This window comes from Anopheles nili, chromosome 3 (assembly GCF_943737925.1).
Source record: "Anopheles nili chromosome 3, idAnoNiliSN_F5_01, whole genome shotgun sequence".
Classification (NCBI taxonomy): domain Eukaryota; kingdom Metazoa; phylum Arthropoda; class Insecta; order Diptera; family Culicidae; genus Anopheles; species Anopheles nili.
The window spans coordinates 30373368-30394462 of record NC_071292.1 but is presented as its reverse complement, the minus strand read 5'-3'; the positions used below and the strand labels follow the sequence as shown (position 1 = coordinate 30394462).

General features: G+C 46.2%; 1 protein-coding gene across 1 annotated transcript; it reads left to right on the top strand.

Moving 5' to 3' along the window:
- The first annotated feature begins 12223 nt into the window (after positions 1-12223).
- On the top strand, positions 12224-20481 carry LOC128724050 (uncharacterized). Its single transcript, XM_053817815.1, has 4 exons — positions 12224-13097; positions 16367-17839; positions 18596-19108; positions 19370-20481. Exons 1-4 carry the CDS (start codon positions 12224-12226, stop codon positions 20479-20481), a joined length of 3972 nt encoding a protein of 1323 aa, XP_053673790.1.
- Positions 20482-21095: the final 614 nt, after the last annotated feature.

Genomic DNA, 21095 nt, shown 5'->3' with positions numbered 1-21095 from the left:
GCGCATGCCGACAAGGACGTCACAAAAAGCCGGTTTTCTGTATATCGAATTGTCAAGCACAACGTAAGACGACTACTAGGTTAAGAGGCAAAAAAGCGCATAAATTCAGTGTTCAGAGATCGCGTTATTGCAATGAAAGTTTGTATTCTAAAGCATAAGCCTCCCGTTCAGTGGAATTAAATATATTGCGATAAAAGATTTACGAAAAACAATCATTCATAGTAATCCTTCTTTGCCTGAGCACACTAGAATGAATCACAACAAACTAAGACCCACTAACACTCACCATTTTCCATTAATAATCAAATTGAAAAACTACATAACGTCCAAAGAATTTTAATAAGGAAATTAGTTTCTTTGCCAAAAAAAAACAAATTTCAAGATTTGAGGATATATTGAAGGGTCTGACGAACATAGTAATACTGATTTATGAACACATGATTCCAGAGTCAATGTGATTAAATTCAACAAATCTATCCGAGTCGAAACAAAAACAAAGCCATTTATAGAAAAACTCCACAACTATGCCTGAAGATCAATTTGCTATGACATAGAAAGAAATTTGAGAAAGGTCGGTTTATGAATATTAATTTAATTACCATTTACTATTATGCTATGACGAACCATGTCTTTTTGATATCTATAATATTTAATATCAGGTTATTCAATAACAACCCTCTAAATTCGGGGTTAGTTTTATTTGTAAACTTTATAAACATTTTATCGAAAAGACTTACAAATATATTTTTACTATAATTAATCCAGAACACATATGAAAATCTACGCATTTTCTCTTCCCGCTCGGATGCCTTTGATAAATGCACTACGTTAGTTAAGAATCTTCATGCCCGACTTCCGGGAGCAGCAATACCACATATGGTACACGGCTATAATTTTGAAATATTATTTTGGCACAGTTTTAATATGTGGGAAAGACTTCATGCAAACGGCGAAATGACTTCGGGATTGCATCGACACAATCGGAAGCGACTACTAAAGTGTCTTTTGTGCCATCCTCGGTTGGACGCAAGCCATCAAGAAGCAAAGCATTTTTTTTTAACTCTTGGGCGCATTTTCAACGATACCATGGCAAGATATACGCTACGTCACATAAAATACATCGAATACAGTTGGCAACAATTTTAACATTTAGTATACATGCATTCATTGCATTTCAAATCTTGTTGGCCAACAAGCTATGCATTCAATGAACATTTCATTATGTTGTGTTGGACGAACAATGAAGACTGTCTTCCCTAATCTGAAAAGCTTTAATATTCAACTGAAAGCAATTTTAATAAATAATAAAGGTTGCAAACAGATCTCAATGCTTCAAAATGGGCTATTAAATTGTAAAAATGAGCATGTAATCACCAACACTTTGGATGGTAATATTTGTTGACGCTTGCAATCTAAATTTAATTTATTATGAGACATCAAATCATTTCAACTAATCCCTTCGTTTAAAACTCACCTAGACTCAACCAATATTGCAGCATTAGATAGCCCCTTCATACTTTTCACGAACCTTTTTGGCACAAAATTGATACAAAAATCGATACCATGCCAACGGCTAACTGACGGCTCCGGAATCCCGGATACGAAAATTTAATTACTTTTCATCGATTCGATGAAGGATAATCGGGCACCCGACGCCCATGCCAGCAGATTCCTAATGCCACGGTTGCACGATTATGTCCCCGTGCAAACACGGATAGGAGACTCAGTATGTTGATTTCAATTACAGCACCATACTGTGCATGGTGTAGATGCTCTTCTTTTTAATTTTCTCATTCATTCCTATGCACGCTTATCCTACGATGAAATTGGAAAAGGTTGACGGTATAAAAATCGTAGCTGGATTTACATTCTATAGTTGCTTATATTGTACTTTTGCTAAAGATAATCCTTCTCTCGCGCAAGCATGAGCCTACAATGCAACTAGGCTTACATACAATCTACACAGATGTAAACAAACTCGCATGAATTCGCAAACTCACATCAAAATAAAAGGTAAACAGTTTAAACCACTATCGACCGAAATTATAAAAAGGTTAGCAGTTTTTCATGCATAATGAGCAATATATAACTTTTCAATAATTATATAATAAAAAAACTAATAAACTTGGACTTGAGATACTATAACTATGGAGTACATGTCTAGGCTTTTTACGGCAAGCCTATCCCCTCTGTTGATGACGGTTTTACCTATTTTACCAACGACCACGTTCGTGCAAATGCAGCAGCTACCGGTCGAGCCTAGGCAAGAAAGTCGTTAATGAAGAGGAAATAATCCACACAGCTTTTGGGTCGTTAAACTTTTCTGCATCCGTGTATCTAAACAACAGACAGCTTCCCCAAACGGCGGCATTTATGAAGTAAAAGTAAATGAGGGAAAAATGAATAACGAACTAAAAAATACACATAAGCCTCTCTTCTAGGTTTCTCACTAAATAATATCCAACCTCGAAACGCAATGATTTAGTCATGATGTTGTTACACCATGTCTTTCATCTTCCGGAGTTACACACAACAAATATATCACTAAGCTCTTGAAGCACTTTTTCATTTTTGTGATCGTTACTCATCCAAATCATTGCTTTGTATTAGCCACCTATATAATTTGTGTTATATGTTGGTCATTCTCATGTCAAATTAACTAAATAATTGTTACAAAATTTTTAAAAGAAATACTTCGTCGAGAAAAGAGAATGTTTTGTATTTAATTTTTAGTGAAAAAACTTTCCAATCCATCGTTAATTTTATACATCGATCCATCTATCTGACGTTATTTTGATCGACTAGATAAGTTGATCTAATAGTATACTAATAATCCGGAAGCAAATTTTGTCAAGCTAACTAACCATGCATAACGTATTAAAATGTATTTTCACGATTGTTTCACCTGCTCGCTTATGCAGTCTTCATCAGCTTCAAGCTTTCACTTTTACAACTAAGAAAGCTTTTAAAAAATTGACTAAATGACACTAGCTTACGATATTCCAAAATATCTGCTTATTTAAAAAGAGGCCTGAAATGCATTTATTCTCTTGAACGCAAAAATACAAATATGTGAATCAATTTTTCGAATTGAACTGTGCTACAAAGAACATTTTTCGTATAATCATCACTAAAACCCCTCGTATTCAATTTGAAATCTTTAGCAACTTGAACAACTATTACTTTCCGAATATTTCAAAATTGAATCAAATGTTTCATCAGCATGAATCATTTCTTCTCAACAATCAACAATTAACAATCAATGAAACAATGAGATAGTGTAAAGTTTTATTCACAAGTAATTATTGAAATGAGAAAAATTTATCCATAAATAAAACATGGAACACATCAAATATTCTTACTCATTAGAATGCGCAGCATTAAAATATCAATTGTCTTGCATTTTAAATCAAGTTGGAACTCAACAACAAAAACACATCAACAATAACGATTAATCTACCAACGATTGTCAGTTGATGATGGCCCCAAAGAGTTGTCAAATGCGACCTCTTTTCGTAAATTTCGCACTGGAAACAGAATCTGCAACGCAAACACAAACAATAGCTTTGCGATATAGAATGATTTATCATTCCATGATTGTTCCAGCGAACCAGACAAGAAGCGACCAACGAAAGTAGGTGACAACGTTTGCGATAATGATAAGCTCGGCAAGAGCTCGGATTTGGTGATTAGCACCTTTAATTAAAAAAACCAATTAATACATTCCACCCATCGATTCTCCACTACAAAAGCCATACCCGTCAAGATGAACGATGATAAACCGTGTTTCTCTACAAATACCGAAATGCCGGTGGTATGGGGTGAAGAGAGAGAGAGAAAAAAACAACAACATTTCAAAACAATGCTTAGCGAACAAGTTTGGAGAGTAAAGGTAATGTTGCGAACACTTTGGTTACGAGGAAAATACCGTACGCTGGTAGAGAACCCTACATTAACGTCGATTCCTCTTCGCACTCCCAGGCGCATTGCAGGCCGTTTGATGTTGCCATCTTTTGTCTATCATCGACCATATTTTTCTTGCCTCTCCTACATTTGGGCCAAGTTGCCCAACATTAGAAACCGGTCAGTGCCGGCCGCTGATCCCGTAGCATGGCCAAACGGCTCGAAAGGGGTGGAAAAAAAGTCGAAGCAAGCTCGATACCTGTTTTTCCTGCTGGTGGTGCTGATTAACGGTGAACTCATCCGTTGCAGATTCGATGCCACTTGCCGCGGACCAGGAGGTGGAACCGGAACCAGCCGACAGCGGCCGCTCGGGAGTGCTCGAGGGCTGTCGATATGCCGCCAGAAGGGCCTCCCGATTCTCGCTGCAGCTGCCGCTTATCGCGCTTATCTGCCAATCGTGCACCGTCGTTTCATCGACCATTGTAAGCGCATGCGACGTCATCTCGGAATCCGCTATCGACACCCCGGTTGTGGCCGTCGGATCATACGACACGGAGGTCCTCAACAACGAGGACACGGGATAGTTGTTGCAGCTGTCTCGGCTTGAGTACACCATAGCGCGAGGTTACGATGGGACGACGACGAGACGAAAAACCAATTATCAATCCTTCACACCCAAAACGGCTTTCTGCTGAAAAACACACTCGACACGATTGGCTCACGAAAGCGATCGGTTTTGCGATGCACACGCTATCGACTGCAACACACTATGCACTTGAAATGCAAGCGATAATTTTCCCGCGACTAGTGTGCCAATGTCATGCACAGCACCGATAAGTGAATCACTAACAGAAAACCACACTCTGACTCATAAATGCACACTTTAACAATTCTTCAAACACCCTAGTTTCCCCAATATTCACAACATAAGCGGAAGTTAATCCACTTTCAACACACAAACGGCGACGATGACGTAGATGCCAGCCGCCAGCTTTAAAGCAAACCCCACGAGAAGTACACAATTTTGCTTGTTAAAAAAAACGACGCCCCCCGAGGGGACAAACGAAACGGACCCACGGAATCTCGGTGTAAATTATGCACAGTTATTCGTGCCGCTCAACAGGTTCCACGCCGTATTTCGAATGCGAGATGGCGATTTGAGTTACTTCAAATCCGGTTCAGATGAGGTTTCCAGGGCGGAAGCACCAGGACGCGCACCAGAAACCAACGCATTTCGACCACCGTCGATTAGAAGAAGAATCCAGCCACCGAACACACCAAAGCGCGGGACTAAGCGAACTGCACACAACCGCGTGCTACCGATGGGAGAAAGATACTACTGAACGAACGGGTCTGGTTCGAGAGACTGCGCGCGGGTTTGAAGCCTGCCTCGAGAAGAGATTGCGCCCAAGTGCGGCTGAACGTGAAGCGAACCTGCTGCTGTAGGTGCGCAAACCCGTGGACGGATTCAGCGGAGAAGTCCGCTTTTTGGTACACGGCAAGATCCGCGCGCGGGCTACTCTCCGGATGAAAGCACTTCCTCCGTGAGGCGTCCGTGGGATCCGTGGGTTTTGTGGGAGAAATTTACTCCATCATTCGCCCCGGAGGTCGAACTCTTTCAAACCGGCGATTGGAAGAGGGAATGGAATGTTGAGACTGCTGCAGCTGGCGTTGTCTTGTGACGCTGGGGAGACGAGACACGTTTGGTGTGTGGAATGGAAAAGGTGCGTCGTCAGCAAGCAGAAAGAACCGGAGAGGACAGACCCGATCGTACGCATACAAGGGAAGCAAAAACCCTCATTTCCACTTGCAGCATTCCGCCCTGTCACCAAAAGTAAGTCAACGGGACGGCTAGCAGGCGCTTCTACTTCCTTCTACGCACCGACTCTTCCAGGTGATCTTGATCGCGTCCACTCGCCTTCCCGCCATTAGCAGCCAGTTCTTTACATTGAACAAGTTTTCAATGAACATTTCCCTTGGGCTGCGGAAAGCCTCATTGGGCAGGCGCGCTTGGAGGTTGCGCAGGTTGGAGCGATAGAGGACAGAAACATGCGTTGGCCAACAAGCCAACGATCGACCTACATTTGTCGTTGAAATAATATTAGTCGTTTAATTACCCGCCCTATTGTTTCCGACCAACTTAGACCGCCGAATTGTAAGAATGAATTTCACAAGGTTTAACGATGGTTACACTTTAACATTTCAACTACAGATTGCATCAATTATACATTGGAAAGATTGTTAGTATCACGAACAGCATGTCGGAATATAGATATTCTAAGCGGTAATAAAATTACATGATTATTCATATCCAGATTTGTTAGTCCAATTCACCGGAACTCAACATTTAACATGTTTTGATGTTCACTTTTATCATCAAAACATGTTAATGTACATTTCTCTTTATTTTTAAAAAAATTTGGAAAATTAATAATATGAAATATTACAGTGCTAGAAAGGCAGTATTCCGGTTCCAAATTTCATATCTTCTATGCACAAACTTAACATTTTTGCAACAAGTTGCAAGAACCAGCTGCACGTTGTACTTTAAACAACAGATTGTACACTTGAATTGCACTTTAGTTTAGCAACACAAAAGTATTGTGTGCGCAGTTTCATTTGTCTGAGCTACACTCTAACTCTCAAAACACTACGAGCACCAGTCGTTGAACGCACTTGACGGATCACCTCAAGATCTATCGATAGAGCATTGCTCGATAGAGAAGCCAACCTAATTACAAGCTAACTTGATGAGTTGCTTAACATTCATTGCCCAACATGAAAGTGGAACAGTTGGGTTGAGTGAAAAAAGGAAGATAATTTAATTTCGCTTAGTTTATTTATGTTCAAGCTTCTTGCTACGAATAGAAACGTTAGTTATGTCCTTCATTCAAAACAACACCTTCAAAAGAAATTAAACCGCAATCAACTCACTCCAGTAAATGATCATGACATGTTAGAGAGCGATCATATGAATATGCAGTGAACTCTACATAGAGCTTGAACTTAGTACCCACCATTCCATAGTGTTGTCGCACGGCAAAGGAACATGAGTGCATGTATTCTTTTTTACGCACAATGCCTCTCGTGAACTACATGTCGTAGTAGCGAAAGTTTGCAGACAACAAATAGCAGAACTATTATGATGGAATTGTTCTGCGCCCGGGAAGTGTGATGGAAGTAATGCGAAACATCATACAAAGCCCCATTCTGTGGGGGAAGAAAAGGTGTGCTCACGCCGGGAAACTCATTATCATTATCATGAGCGCTCATGGAAAAATGCAAAAAAGAAAATGGCCGCACGTGCATCTACCGACACTGCGTTTAGCAATGAGCGTGTGAGCAGCCGGTGAAACCCCAGGCACAGGCTTCAGATAAGTCGCACGCGATCACCTGCAACCCTTCGCCGTTTTGCCATTTACTGCGATCACCGTGCAGGCAATTCCTGTTTTATACCCAATCAAATGTGTGAACACTGCTATGCACCATAGCGCAAGCACTATGCAACGGTAGTTTAGGTGTGTCAGTGTGTTCTAGAAGACATACTTTTGCTTTCAGTCGCATATTTCAACAGTAGCAAACATCAGTTGCAACTCGTTGATTGTTCAATTAGTGTGCCGCAAGTCATTTGGCAGCAATCAACAGTTCCATACCACAATATAAAATATTTTTAATAAATTCGACAATGGAATAAATTAGCTAACTATTTTGTGTAATATACACTATTAAAGCCATATACGTGTATCGTTAGAAATCGAAGAGCTATGAAGTCTAAGAACAAATCTAAGATTGTACTGACACATAAGTTTATCATTTCGATATTGTTATGATATCACAAGTGATTGACACTGTGCGAGTAGCATTAATATTATCAGACCATTTAAGCAATACTTTTACATTAAACCAAATGAAATCTCATACCAGAAATATTTTTAACAAAATTAACCATTACCACTCATCTTTCTGATTAAATATTTTGATTGCTTCCTGTTACGAATGATAAGAACGTTTAACACAACCAAAATAGATAAGAAACTACACAAGCATACACTACGAATCAATATATACATCGATTTTGGTAAGCTTCTGTCATCCCATGTAACATTCCCGAATTCTTATCACCCACACGAAACATTATCCACGGGCGCCCGAGATTTTCTGTTAACCGCACGGGACTGATATGAACTGTGACTTGCATTTAGCTTCAATGTTTGGAAATGTATGATTCATTCGCGGAACAGATGAACAAATCGCCACAACATTCTTCGACATCCTAGTATGACGTGTTGAAGCAATAATAAAGCTTAAGCAAACATACAAACTGATATCGAATGTACTGAACGTACTTTTACGAAAAACTAGTGTAATGTGCCCCGTATAAAACGAATTAATTTAGATCATTCACATATCAAATACAGTCTACATCTGGGTTACAATCCACATTGTGGCACCCATACTAAACTTTTAATGCCATATCCAAGACAGCTGCTGTTGTTAGCGCAATAAATTCGCTAATTTTAGCTAACGGCCTTTTCCATCGTGCACATCCCCAGCGCCGGATGCTGAACACTGTTTAGTGACGACAACTTCTTCTCGCAACTGTAAGAATGCTAAAAAGAGGCATAACATGATTGTTTCCATCATCTTTTCACCGTACCCGTTGGCTCAGATACATTTGGGTAGCATCAATCGGAACCAAGAATCCTGCAGATGCTTGCCACGTTTCAATAGCATCAATAACATCCTTCGATGACGCACAGCGACCATAATCGATAAGAACCGTACAGAAGCGTCTCTGACGTTCGGTACTCTCCTGTTGCATTTAAACCGCAACGTGAGCAGGAATCCCGGTCAAGGCCGTCAGAGATAAACGCTCTGCAACATTCATCCGCAGTCTAATCCCCATCTGCGGACGAATCTTCACGTACCCCGGGTGTATTCGACGGATGTGCAGAGTACACCGGGAGTTGATATTCTTGCGCTAAAATTGATAAAAGAGTGTAAATTTTTTGCTCAAGTAAACACCACCACCTACCTCGTTGAAAGCCATGGTTGTTTCTGGGCACTGCCAAAGCTGCTACTATGCCCGCAGGATGATTCTTTGAAAATGTGACGTGAACGCTAGCAGGAGCACAGGATTCCAATGACCCTAGGATGAATTGGTACGCTCGCAGGACGATGAGCTGGGCACAAACACTATGCTGCACATTCGGTACGTACGTAGAATCACAAGCACACACGCGGCCACGGACACCTCCACCATGCGTCTTCGCTTCCTCCTCCGGGTGTAATGTGTTTGTAAATACACTTAAGGCCTTTCGCTTCGGATGCGCAAAAAATAAACGACGATGCGCTTTGTTTTCTCTCGTTTTGTGCGATGGCGCAGCGACAGCGGCAACGGGCAACGGCAGTAGAGGACATTCGGCGTTGTCCTCCGAAGTGAACGCTCGAACCAGCCGTTTGTTTGGTTTGATTGTGCTGACGAACGGAAGCAAGGTGCAACAATCGCGCGCCTTTTGGAAAGCTGCACGCAAATGCAGGAAGGCAAGAAATGGTTTTTACGGCAAAAACGGCACCGACAAAATTTTAAAACGCCGACGAAGACGAACCCAACCCAGCCGCCTCGCCTTTTGTGGGTACAAACGGCGGCGAAAATTGCTGGTGTGTGACCAATTAAGTGTGACGTTCTCTCTTGCACGGACTTTTTACTGGCTCACACTTCCCACCTAGAAAACCGCCCCCTAGGAGGTTGCTTTGGTTATTTCTTGAGCGTTTTCTATTCGGGAGGCAACTGCACTAATTGACACGTTCGAACGGGCGAGCGCCAAACCGCTTGCTTTTCTGCTGGTTTCGCCAAGGTCGCCTTCGATAAGCAGACCGCCGGGCCGTACATATATAAAGAGCGGTATTACTAAATCCAATTTTGACCGGGCTTCTTTTAGCTATTATTATTACGTAACTTTACGGCCTTCGGTCTGTTCCGCCGCGGTGGCCAGCGGAAGGCGGATACTATCGACGGACGCCAGCCGACACTGCTATTGACGTGACGGCACGGTGTACGGTGAGGACGATGGTCGGAAATAGAACCGAAGCATTTTTTTTTATAATCTAATACACCTCGCAAAAGGATTGCGAACGAGGTTCCGTACCCAGCAAGCTATTCTTCGGCCATCGCATAGTCACGGGGTGTAAGCAAACTTTCGGCGATTCGTTCAGCGGTTCCAGCGGCTCATCTGTCTCTTCGTCGGCTCGAAAATCAAAGAGAACATCCGGTTCAGGAGATGCACACTAAAAATTGCACGGTAAAGCGCGAGTCCCTGCGCGGATCGTGGTTGTGTGCTACGCAGATAGTTTGTTTCGTCTTGTGTTCACTTCTAAGACAAGAACGTTTGTTTTTGGTGAGAAAATTTCGGGAGGCAAGATACGTCTTCAAGATGCATGCACAAGCGAAGCAAATAGAAAAAAAAAACAAACGATTTGCTCTTGTTAAAAACACAGATCGAGTTGCATCACCACAGACGACGCACAACGAAAACACGGTGCTGCCACGGAGAAGATTTTGCTTTTTTTCTGGATGCTGATTTGCTGGAAGAATGTTTCTATTTGCATCAAAGCCTCTCCGACAGCGACGACGATGACGATTACTGCTGCCAGCGATTCCTGCCCGAAAGTATGTTTTCTTAAGCGAAACCCTGCACTATACCGTACCTTGACGGTTGCTGGCGGAAGCGGTTGTGGCCAAGAGCATTCCGGCAGACACAGTTTCAATTTTCCTTTCGCACCACACGCTTGTAAAGTTCTCCCACGGCTACGTACATTTTTTTTGCGCAACTATTTACAGCACTTCACTTCTTTGAAATTGCTGTCCTTCTCGGTCCGCCGTAGACTGTCACAAAACGACCGAGTGAAAAATCTACGTACATTCGGCGCATAACAAATTAGGTTATATCAAGCACGTGTTTATATGCACCACTTCAATGCGTTACTGCACAAATGGCACAAGTGCCGCGGGAGATCATTTGAAGAACAGATCCTTTGAGAAAGTCCTTTTTAATTTTAGATGATTGAATGTTTATTATATATTTTTTATTAATCAAAAATGCACTGAACATATTAAAACAACCGTTAATTATTGAAATCTGTTGAAACGCATTGACAAATCAACTAATAATTTCGACTACAGATACCATAGATAAATTTAAAACATTTACTTCGAAACCTTGAGCTATTATAGACACATATAAAGTTGATAAATATAATAGAACTGTACTATGCTACTATTATTATTACCATTATATGAATGGCCCTGACATTCAACATTTTTCATGCACAAATTCGAAACACGTGTTCATATTGAGACAAACTCTGTGAAAGCCAATTTATTCTATGAACTGATTTAAATCATAACAACACATATATTATTTTGAAAATTTTTCAAAGCAGTCAACATAGAAATCTCACAACATGTTGAAAACATTCAGCCGAAAATAAACATAAATGATATAGTACTTCTCTATAAAATCCACGCAAATCTATACAACGAAGCAATTTCAAATAACTCTAGAAGAGAAGAATTTCAAAAATTACTTTATAAAGCAACAACAATATCAAGAACTAATAGGTTAAAGAGTTTCAATTATATTGCAATTCAAATTTAAAAATCTTATCGATAATAATTCAAGACGCTTAACGCATCTAACAGCATCGGAGGAAACTCTGAAACAACCTTTTATCATACTTTAAGAAAAACCCCCCATAGAAGTTGACTTCAAACTCCTTAAATTAAGTCGTTCAGCATTGAAACATGTTTTCAAACTTTGGCTCCAATGGGAACTAACACGATTTGAATGCTTTGTAACGGAAGCCACATCGATCCCCACCTGCCGCAGCAATCTGGTTCGGGGTGTCGTTCGGCGCGTAACCGAACAACGGGCATTCATTGTGGAATCCTTCCTGGTGCGCAACCACCAAGGACCACTTTTCACGACCGTCTCGAGGGTATAAAAACGGACCCACCCGTCCTGGAAACCTCAGCTGGCCTCTATCAAGGCGTTTCCGCCCTTAGCTCCGCCGAGCAAGGCTCCCACCGCCAAAGCACCCAAGCCGGCCATTCCTCCAGGCTTGGAATATGCCTTTATGGCAAAGCAAAGCGGAACTGCTCCCCTCCCGAGCGCCGCTGAACCGGTGGGATCCGCAGAAGGAGCCGAGCCTCATGACTTGGCATCACTCTTCCGGATCTTCGTAACTATGAAGGAGCGGTTGCTGAAGTGCCGCACCAGGATGGATCAGATGACCATCATAGCTGAGCTACTGATGACCCATGGCTGAGCAAATCAAATTTGCCACCTGGAACGCGTGCTCTCTCAGAGCCAAGCAGCTGCCACTTGCCGAGTTCCTGCGCGTCAACAACATCGACGTGGTGATGATATCGGAGACAAACCTAAAACCGGAGGTGAGTTTCTCCCTCCCGAATCACAACATAATCCGGCTTGACCGGACAGGAACTGTCAAAGGTGGAGGAGTTGCGATTGCGGTGCGGCGCAACATCAGCCACATGCCTGTACAGCACCTCCAAACTGCTGTAATAGAAGCCATTGCCACGGATGTCAACACGTCGTCTGGAGTCGTCCGGTTTGTTGCTGTTTACTGCCCCCGACAGTGTCGTCCAGTCGATGGTGCGCAACAGGCCTTCCGGAAGGACATCTCGAAGATATGTAGGACTCGTGCTCGACTGATCGTGGGAGGAGATCTGAATGCACGCCATCGGTCCTGGGGCAACAGCATTCAGAACTGCAACGGGCAGGTGCTGTTCAACCATGCGCAGACGGGAGGCTTCATCATCGAGTTCCCGGACGCACCTACTTTCATCAGCTCCAGAGGCACCAGCAGCACACTGGACATCTTCCTGGTGAACGCGGAAATCGAGAAGCCCGAGACGCTTGACGAGCTCAACTCGGACCACTTCCCGGTGGTATCATCAGTGTCCTGCAGCTCCTCTAGGTCTCCGGGACCAAGACGCAAAGACTACACCAGCGTCAACTGGGAGCGGTTCGGCAGCCTCGTCGATAGCAACATCTGCGGCGTGACCATCAGCCCTGAAGCCACCAGCCAGCACATTGACGAAGCTGTTTGTGCAGTTGAAGCAGCTATCCTGGACGCAGAGACGACCTGTGTCAAAGAAAAGCCAGTGGCAAGTATTACTAGGAAATTAGATGCACATACGATAGGCATGATTAAGTACAGGAACGTGCTAAGGCGCCAGTTTCAGAGAACTGGCGACCCTCAGATTAAGAAAGCTGCAGCAGCTTTAGGGCGTAAAATCTCTGCTCGAGTTGACGAGGTTCGAAATGAAAATTTCCAACGCGCCCTCGAGCGGCTTGATGATCGTTCACCTGCATTTTGGAAGATGGCCAAGATCCTCCGACGGAAGCCAAGGCCTATACCGCCTCTGGCTCCCGATGGACAGTTTCTGGTCACCTCTTTGGAAAAGAGCAATGCCTTAGCGACACAGTTCGCTAGTGCACATCTTCTAGGTCTAAATTCCATCAGCCCCATGGAACCCGTTGTCAGAGCCGCAACGTTAAGAGTAGAGGAAGCGGTCGCTGTGCTATCCTCCTCTGACAGGATTTCGCTGGCAGAGGTCCGTGCGGGACTGAGAGGTTTGAGAAATTTCAAGGCTCCAGGTTTCGACCGCATCTTCAACATCTTAATCAAGAATCTCCACGATCAAGCGCTGGCTCTGATCGTGGCGATTTTTAACAGATGTTTGGAGATCGGTTACTTTCCTCGAGCCTGGAAATGTGCCAAAGTCATTCCAATCTTAAAACCGGGAAAGGATCCCATTTTTCCCAGCAGCTATCGACCGATTAGTTTACTCTCCTCGTTGGGTAAGCTGTTCGAGAAGATGATCCTTTTTCGGCTGAAAGATTTTGTTTTTGAGCGCAATCTCGTCCCCTCGGTCCAGTTCGGATTTAGGCCTGGACACTCGACCACACATCAACTGGTTCGGTTCAAGAACTATGTTGATCGTAACCGGGCTGTGTCCAAATCCACCGCGGTAGCCCTTCTCGATATCGAGAAGGCCTTTGACAACGTGTGGCATGACGGTCTTATTTACAAGTTGGATAGGTTCGGAATCCCAATATATCTTATTGGGATTCTGAAAAACTATCTGACACAAAGAACTTTCAGGGTAGCTCTGTCCTCTGCTCTCTCTGGTCACCATCCGATCCCGGCAGGAGTTCCGCAAGGAAGCCTAGTCGGACCTCTGCTGTACATTTTGTACACTGCAGATGTTCCTCCCCTACCTTGTGATGGGCAAATGTTTCTGTTCGCAGATGACACTGCCGTCGCAATCAAAGGGAGGTCGGATGCTGAGCTGAGGGGCAGACTGCAGAGGTGCCTTGACTGTTTCATACAGTACACTTCCGATTGGAAGATTAAAGTAAATACAACCAAAACGCAGGCGACGATCATCACGCATCACCCCAAAAGATTTAGCGCCATAGCAGGCACAAGTCAGGTCAACGTAAATAGAACGTACGTCAAATGGTCCCCAACCGTGAAATATCTCGGCTTGACCATTGACTTCAATTTCCGTTTCGCAGAACACATTGACTCTGCTATTAATAGATGCGCTATTGCTAGCAGAGCACTATTTCCCCTAATTAACAGGAAGTCCCGTCTATCCCTGAAAAACCGCTTAGCGGTATACAAACAAATTCTCCTGCCAGCAGTGCTATATGGTGCCCCAGTTTGGGGAACATGTGCCAGGGTCCAGCAAAGCAAGCTACAGGGCAAACTTAGTAAAATACTACGGCTGGTAATGAGGGCAGACAGGCACACCACAAACAATCAAATCCAGGTGGCAGCGGCCACGGCCAGCCTGTACGAACAAATAGCTGAGCTAACAACAGCATTCAGAGCTAGAGCTGCAAGCTCTTCTCACCGCCTCATCGAGGCACTTGTAGTTTAGGTTTTAGTTTAAGGTTAGTTAGTTAGGTTTAGGTAGATTAGTTAGTTATAAGTAGTTAGACATTTCTAAGCAAACAAAAAACAAATAGTTGGGAGATATATATTCCCCGACTGTTCACGATATTCAAGGCGATATGTAGCCGACAAGTTCACTAGAGTTGTAAAGCGAATATACGCTGTGTCTCTCGCACTAGGATAATAAGTATTGTATGCAAAAAACGAAGAATAAAGCACCTTTTCAAGTCAAGTTTTTCCTGGAAACCTTCAGTATTAGTGCCGACGTAGACCCACTCAGCCTAACGGGCTCGAAACGAAACCACGTGCTGGCACTAGTTCCCTTCCGGTTGCCGACAGTGGGACCGGAAGTCCGATCATGTGGGTGGTGTGAAAGTGATTGTGTGAGTGCGTGTGTGTGTGTGAATTATTTTAGCGAGAATACACTAAAGGGACCCACAATGGCCCTTTGTTGTGGGTTGGCGAAATAGAGGGTCCTGCGAGGGTAGTAGGGTGGATTTGTGGGGTCCATTTGCTCGGGATAGTGGGCTTTAGTTTTTTTGTTTGTTTGCTTGTTTGTTTTTGTTCCGGAATGCGCCGCCTAAACTACACCAAAGACACAACGGTAACCGCGGCTCGAAACACCACAAAACCATGTGCGCTCGAATGGGCGATAGTAGCGCTTGCGGCAGTTGCATTAGTGATAGTGGTAGCAGCAGGTCCTTGCGCGCCCGACGGCGAAAGGCTGGCTTTCGTGTGAAAGTGTTGAGTCTCTGTGTCCTGCTCCCGTTTCCCGGTGGTCCCGGTGGAGCTGCTTGCTTAGTGTGGCTTTGACGCGCTTTAGCTGTGCTTAGTGTGTTTGCGAAGGAATGTGGCCGACGCGCCGGGTTTTTCCGTGCTTCGTGCTTCCAACCTGTGTCCTTTCTCTCCGTGCCTCCGTTCCATTGCGTTCCGGAAGGACTCCCTTCGCCGTAGCCTTCGTGTCGTAGTGCTGTGTAGTTTTTGCAGACAGTGCGCCCGGTGGAGGTGGGAAAAGAAAAGGACCAACCAACGTTTGCCAGCCGTTGATGGCAAAGCGAGCAACCCACATCGGTTGCTGAAAACGTGACCCAAACTAGACCAGCAGCTGAGCAGCAACGAGGGCGGTGCGATGTGGGCGGTGTGATGAGTCGTCGCGGTATGATCGTCAATTTTTGTTTTGTTTGGCGGAATGACACAGTTCCGTAAGCACTGTTTCGTGAGCCTTACGCGAGTGATGTGATTGGGCACAGGACGGGCACACGAACTGGCGAGAATTACCCAGTTACGGGTGGCCCGCTTTGCTGCTGGTTTTCCGCTTTGCCGCACAGTTCCATGGAAGGTGCCCGCGAGAAAGGAGTTGATAGTGATCACGACCGTCAGCTCACGTGCGCCACACGTTCGACACTCGAGCCGCTGCTGATGGCGATGAGAATGGAGGACGAACTGACCACCAGCAGCAGCAGCTGTAGCAGCAGCAGCAGCAGCAGCAGCAGTGATAGTGGCTCGAACCGGGGCCGAACTAGGTCCAGCGCGAGTAACAGCGATACAGGACGCGGCAGCATTACGAGCAGCAGTAGCGGCGATAGTACACCTGCAACCGGGTGCACCAGCAGTGACAGTGAGAAGGCCGGCGATACCAGCGGCAGCAGTGTGTGCAGTGAAAACGATAAGGATAACGAAAGTGACGCGGAACAAAGAAGGACCTGCCAGTCGGGTGGTGTCGGGGCAAAGGAGGACACCACCACTGGCAGGAGCTGCAACGCGGATAAGGACATCGATAAGGACAACGGGGGCAACAACGGTGGGAAACCAGCGACGTCGATGTCGACGGGAAAAATTATCGAGGGCAATTTGGGGCCGCTCACGGCGACGGTGAAATTCATCAACCCGTACAAAAACAACTGGATCAACGCGGACCGATTGAACGAGCTGCGCAAAAAGGTTCAGGACGCGACGAAGCACCACCGCGTGTTCCTGCTGCGTGGGTCCTTTCACACCGTCCGCCGGGCGTTGGTCGAACGTGGGTGGGTAGAAAAGCTGGACGGGTTTCGAGTGAAAGCGCAAGCATCCACCTCATCGTCGGGGTTCATCCTGGAGGACCTGGTGTCCCAGCTGCCGGAACGCAAGCCAGGCGAATCGCGCAAAAACCACATCGCAAAGTGCGAACGCAGCATCATGTCGCGCTTTCTCGAGCACACCCCGATCGATTTCCTCTGGACGGCACGCCGCGAGAAGGCGGACTGGCTCGACCTGACGAAGAACGCCTCGCTGATCATTAACCGGTTCGCGAAAGCACCGTTCACTACGAAGGAAGGCCTCTGCTCGGCGCTGCACGATTTCCATTGGTTCTACGAGGAGGGCATGTCCGAGACCTACTTTCCGCGGTGCTACAACGTCTGGAATCCGGAGGAGTTGAACGAGTTCGTCGACAACTTCCGGCTGACGGCGTCGATGGGGCTGCTCAAGTGGCTGATCGAGCGGCATACGGCCGGTGCGGGTCTCGATGCCATCATCGCAGACGATGGTAACGTGCCGAGCACGTGCATTACCTTTGCACTGACGCGCTGCAAGGAGTACCTCGACTACTGTCTGCACAACGACATCGACATCGAGGAGGACACGAAGGTGTGGGACCACGATTGGGACGTGTTCCTTACGCATCACTATCTGCTGACGCACGAGGACAACCGGATACAGCTGCTGAAGGAGGAGCGCGATTCCGACGCGATCGATAACTACCTCGCTGAGGCGAAGTCGGTGCTCGAGCAGATCAAGGGCTACTGGCCGCAGTACGCGCTGGATGGGTATCTCAACATCTGGATCGTTAAGCCCGGCAATAAGTGTCGTGGCCGGGGTATTCATCTGATGAACAACATTAAGCAAATCATCGCCATGGTAAATCCACCGATTGTCAGCAAAACGAGATACGTCATCCAGAAGTACATCGGTAAGTAGTAAAGGAATGCACCACACAGGTCTCCCGTAAGGACTCCCCATCACCGTCTGCGTGTGTGTTAGTGGAGGCTCGTTAGAAGGGTTACCACAGAAGGGTTACCGTGTCTAGCACACATAAGGGTTTTCCCAGGAAAAACCACCCCACGTTTACGTTTTGAGTAGTAGTGGAATGTTGGAATGCCGTGCTGTGTGTGCGCGATGTTTTTTGCCATAGAAACAACGGAGTTTGGTTTCCAGCTGTTTTTCCAACACTCAGCAGCAGGTCCCGGTGGCAGGTGTTGTTCTATGCATTTTTTTTTACCATACCGCGTGCATACAAACGCAGTCTTAACGTCGGTAACCGGGTGAAAAGTGGCTCCAATCGTTTCGACAAACAAATTTTGGTACCAGTACGATTTATGCATCACAACGCGCTTGGTTCGTTTTGTGGAATCTCAATATTTTTTAATTTTGGGGAGAGAAAAAGTGCATTCAGGATGTTTTGTGCATTAGCTTCATTAATTTGTTCGTTAGTAAACGACAACTTAAATGGAGTAGTTTGTCGTGCGAACTACGTGTGCGCCTTTAGATTAACCTCTCTTTCCAGTGTCTCGAGCTAGCGAACGTTAGTCTTCCAAGGGCGTGATCGTTAAGGATATATATGTTGGGAAGAGTTTTTCAACCCCCCCGCAAAAAAAAAACCATACCTTAGCATTGCTGATTCTTTTACACTGTTCGATGGAACCGGACGACGGTGATTCAATTTCAGAGCGACCACTCATCATCCACAACACAAAGTTCGACATCCGGCAGTGGTTCATGATCACGAGCGTGCAACCGCTCAACATTTGGTTCTACAAGGAAAGCTACCTGCGCTTCAGCTCCCAGCAGTACAATCTCATGAACTATCACGAATCGGTGCACCTGACGAACCACGCCATCCAGAAGAAGTACCACAATGCGGTGCGGGACGAGCGACTGCCACACGAGAACATGTGGGACTGCCACACGTTTCAAGCCTACCTCCGGCAGATCGACAAGTACGAGATGTGGTCCGAGCGCATCTACCCCGGCATGCAGAAGGCAATCATCGGCTCGCTGCTGGCGTGCCAGGACAACATGGACCGGCGGCCGAACACGTTCGAGCTGTACGGGGCCGATTTTATGATCACGGAGGACTTCTACCCTTGGCTGATTGAGATCAACTCCAGTCCGGATCTGGCGCCCAGTACGAGTGTTACGGCGAGGTTATGTCCACAGTGTGTGGAGGACACGATCAGAGGTAAGTAGGACAGCTGGTCTGGGGGATGTTGATCTTGCGATGTGGACTTTAGGACGAGAACTTTGGGGTGTGAACATTGGGATGTGGACTTTGGGACGTAATCTTCAGGACGTTGACTTTGTGACGCAATCTTCAAGACGTGGACTTTGGAACGTAGACTTACGGACGTGGACTTTGAGGATCTTGAGACATGGATCTTCGAACGTTAGACTTTGGGGATCCTGGAACGTGCAATTAAACATGGCGTTCTCTTCGCTGCAGTGGTGATCGATCGACGAACCGATTCGAACGCACCCACCGGCTCATTCGAGCTGATCTACAAACAGGTGATACCAAAAACGCCCGCCTACATGGGATTAAACCTGCAGCTGCGTGGACACCGGATAACACCCAAGAGCTCGATCAAGAAAGACCGCATGAGGATGCTCCCGATTAAACCCGTCCAAAACGTACTGCAGGTGTCCCGTTTAGCGACCTCAGCTGCAGCTGCCGCAGTAGTAAAGCAATCGGCCTCTCCCGTGATCATGGACCTGATCGAGTGTATGCAGTTCCGCGATGGCAAACCGGAGGATGACCTTCCACGTCAGCAGTCCCTAGTGCGAGGCCCGTGTGGTGTCACGTCCGCCACGCTGTACAAGCGGTCAAACTTTTCACACAAAAGCACCAACCTGCGGTACGATTTCGAGAAGAAAAAGTCATACATCATCTCGAAAACGGGCGAACTGTTCCGGCGCAATGGCGTCGTGAGTGGGTCAAAGTTCCTCACCGAAGGGGACACGTACATCGACAGTGTGGAAGCGTGGGAACGGGCCACGACTAGCTTCTTCCAGCATAATTTCTCCACCACGCTCAGTTCACTCGCGGCGTCGAACGGCACCATCGGGGGCCGGGAACGAAGCGGGCCGGAATTATCGGATGAAGGACAATCTCGCCCGGTACCTAGCGCTTCAGCATCAGGCACCAGGTGTTCCATCAAGATAACGGACTGTGATGACGCCGGTAGCAGCAGCAGTCCGTGCAATTCGGACACGGAAAAACCACGCACCGCAAGCGTGGAAAATCTCGCCCCAAGTGGCGCAAGTCACCTTCCACCTTCGAGTGGGTTTCCCGCGTCCGTACGCTACGCCAACCGTGCGCAGGGTCGCATGACGACCTCGAACAACTTCTACACGCTTGGGTTCAGCTTGCGAGCGCGTCCTCCAAAGACAACCCGCTCAGCAGCACTTGCGGGAGGCACCAAACTGCACCACGCACAATCAGCCGAAGATCTGCCAGGATCGAGCGCGTGTTCACCGTTACACCAGCGTGCCAGCGGGATACCAGCGACCGGAAGTAGACCGGATCCTGCCGATGGCAACTCGGGCGCTTTCTAGCAGCCGTGGAACACCGTCACCCGCGATTGGGGCGGCAAGAACGGTGAAGACTTTTCTCAACTACTGCTAAGGTCGAGCTTTGCGCCGTACGCTGGAAAACCCGCCACCATCCCCATCCTGCCACTGTTCACCTCGTCCTCGTCCTTCTCCTCTCCGTCCGCTAGCTCCATCCCGTCCATTGCGCCACAATCGCACTGGCACGCGCGCTGTAACCTTCCGGTCACCGGTGGCCATTGCTTTATGGGTGGTGCCACTGCCTCCGCTGGCAACACCAGCACCAGCAGCACCAGCAACAGAATCAAAGCAACCACAGCCGCTTCCACTGCCATTAGCAACAGCAGCAGCAGCAGCAGCAGCAGCATACTTGCGAATGTAAAACGTAGTAGGCACAATGCAGCCACCAAACCACCACCAAACGCCACCAGTTTCCATGATGCGCTTTTCCGTGTACCTTTGGTGAAAATTCAAGGTTCCACCTTAATCAAACCAAATTGTTTTGTGTTTCAGTAGCTTCTAGTGTTCGTTTACTCGGTGTGTAAGTGTCCTAAATCCCATCCTAAATCCGGCGAGCGAGGCGATTGCAGATTCCTGCTGACCAGCGCTCCTGTTGACTG

Coding starts and splice junctions, on each gene's coding strand:
- LOC128724050 (XM_053817815.1), top strand. CDS start 12,224: ATGGCTGAGCAAATCAAATTTGCCACCTGGAACGCGTGCTCTCTCAGA. Junction 13,098..16,366: donor CAAAGAAAAGCCAGTGGCAA/GTATTACTAGGA, acceptor GCTGTAGCAGCA/GCAGCAGCAGCAGCAGCAGT. Junction 19,109..19,369: donor TGTGGAGGACACGATCAGAG/GTAAGTAGGACA, acceptor TCTTCGCTGCAG/TGGTGATCGATCGACGAACC.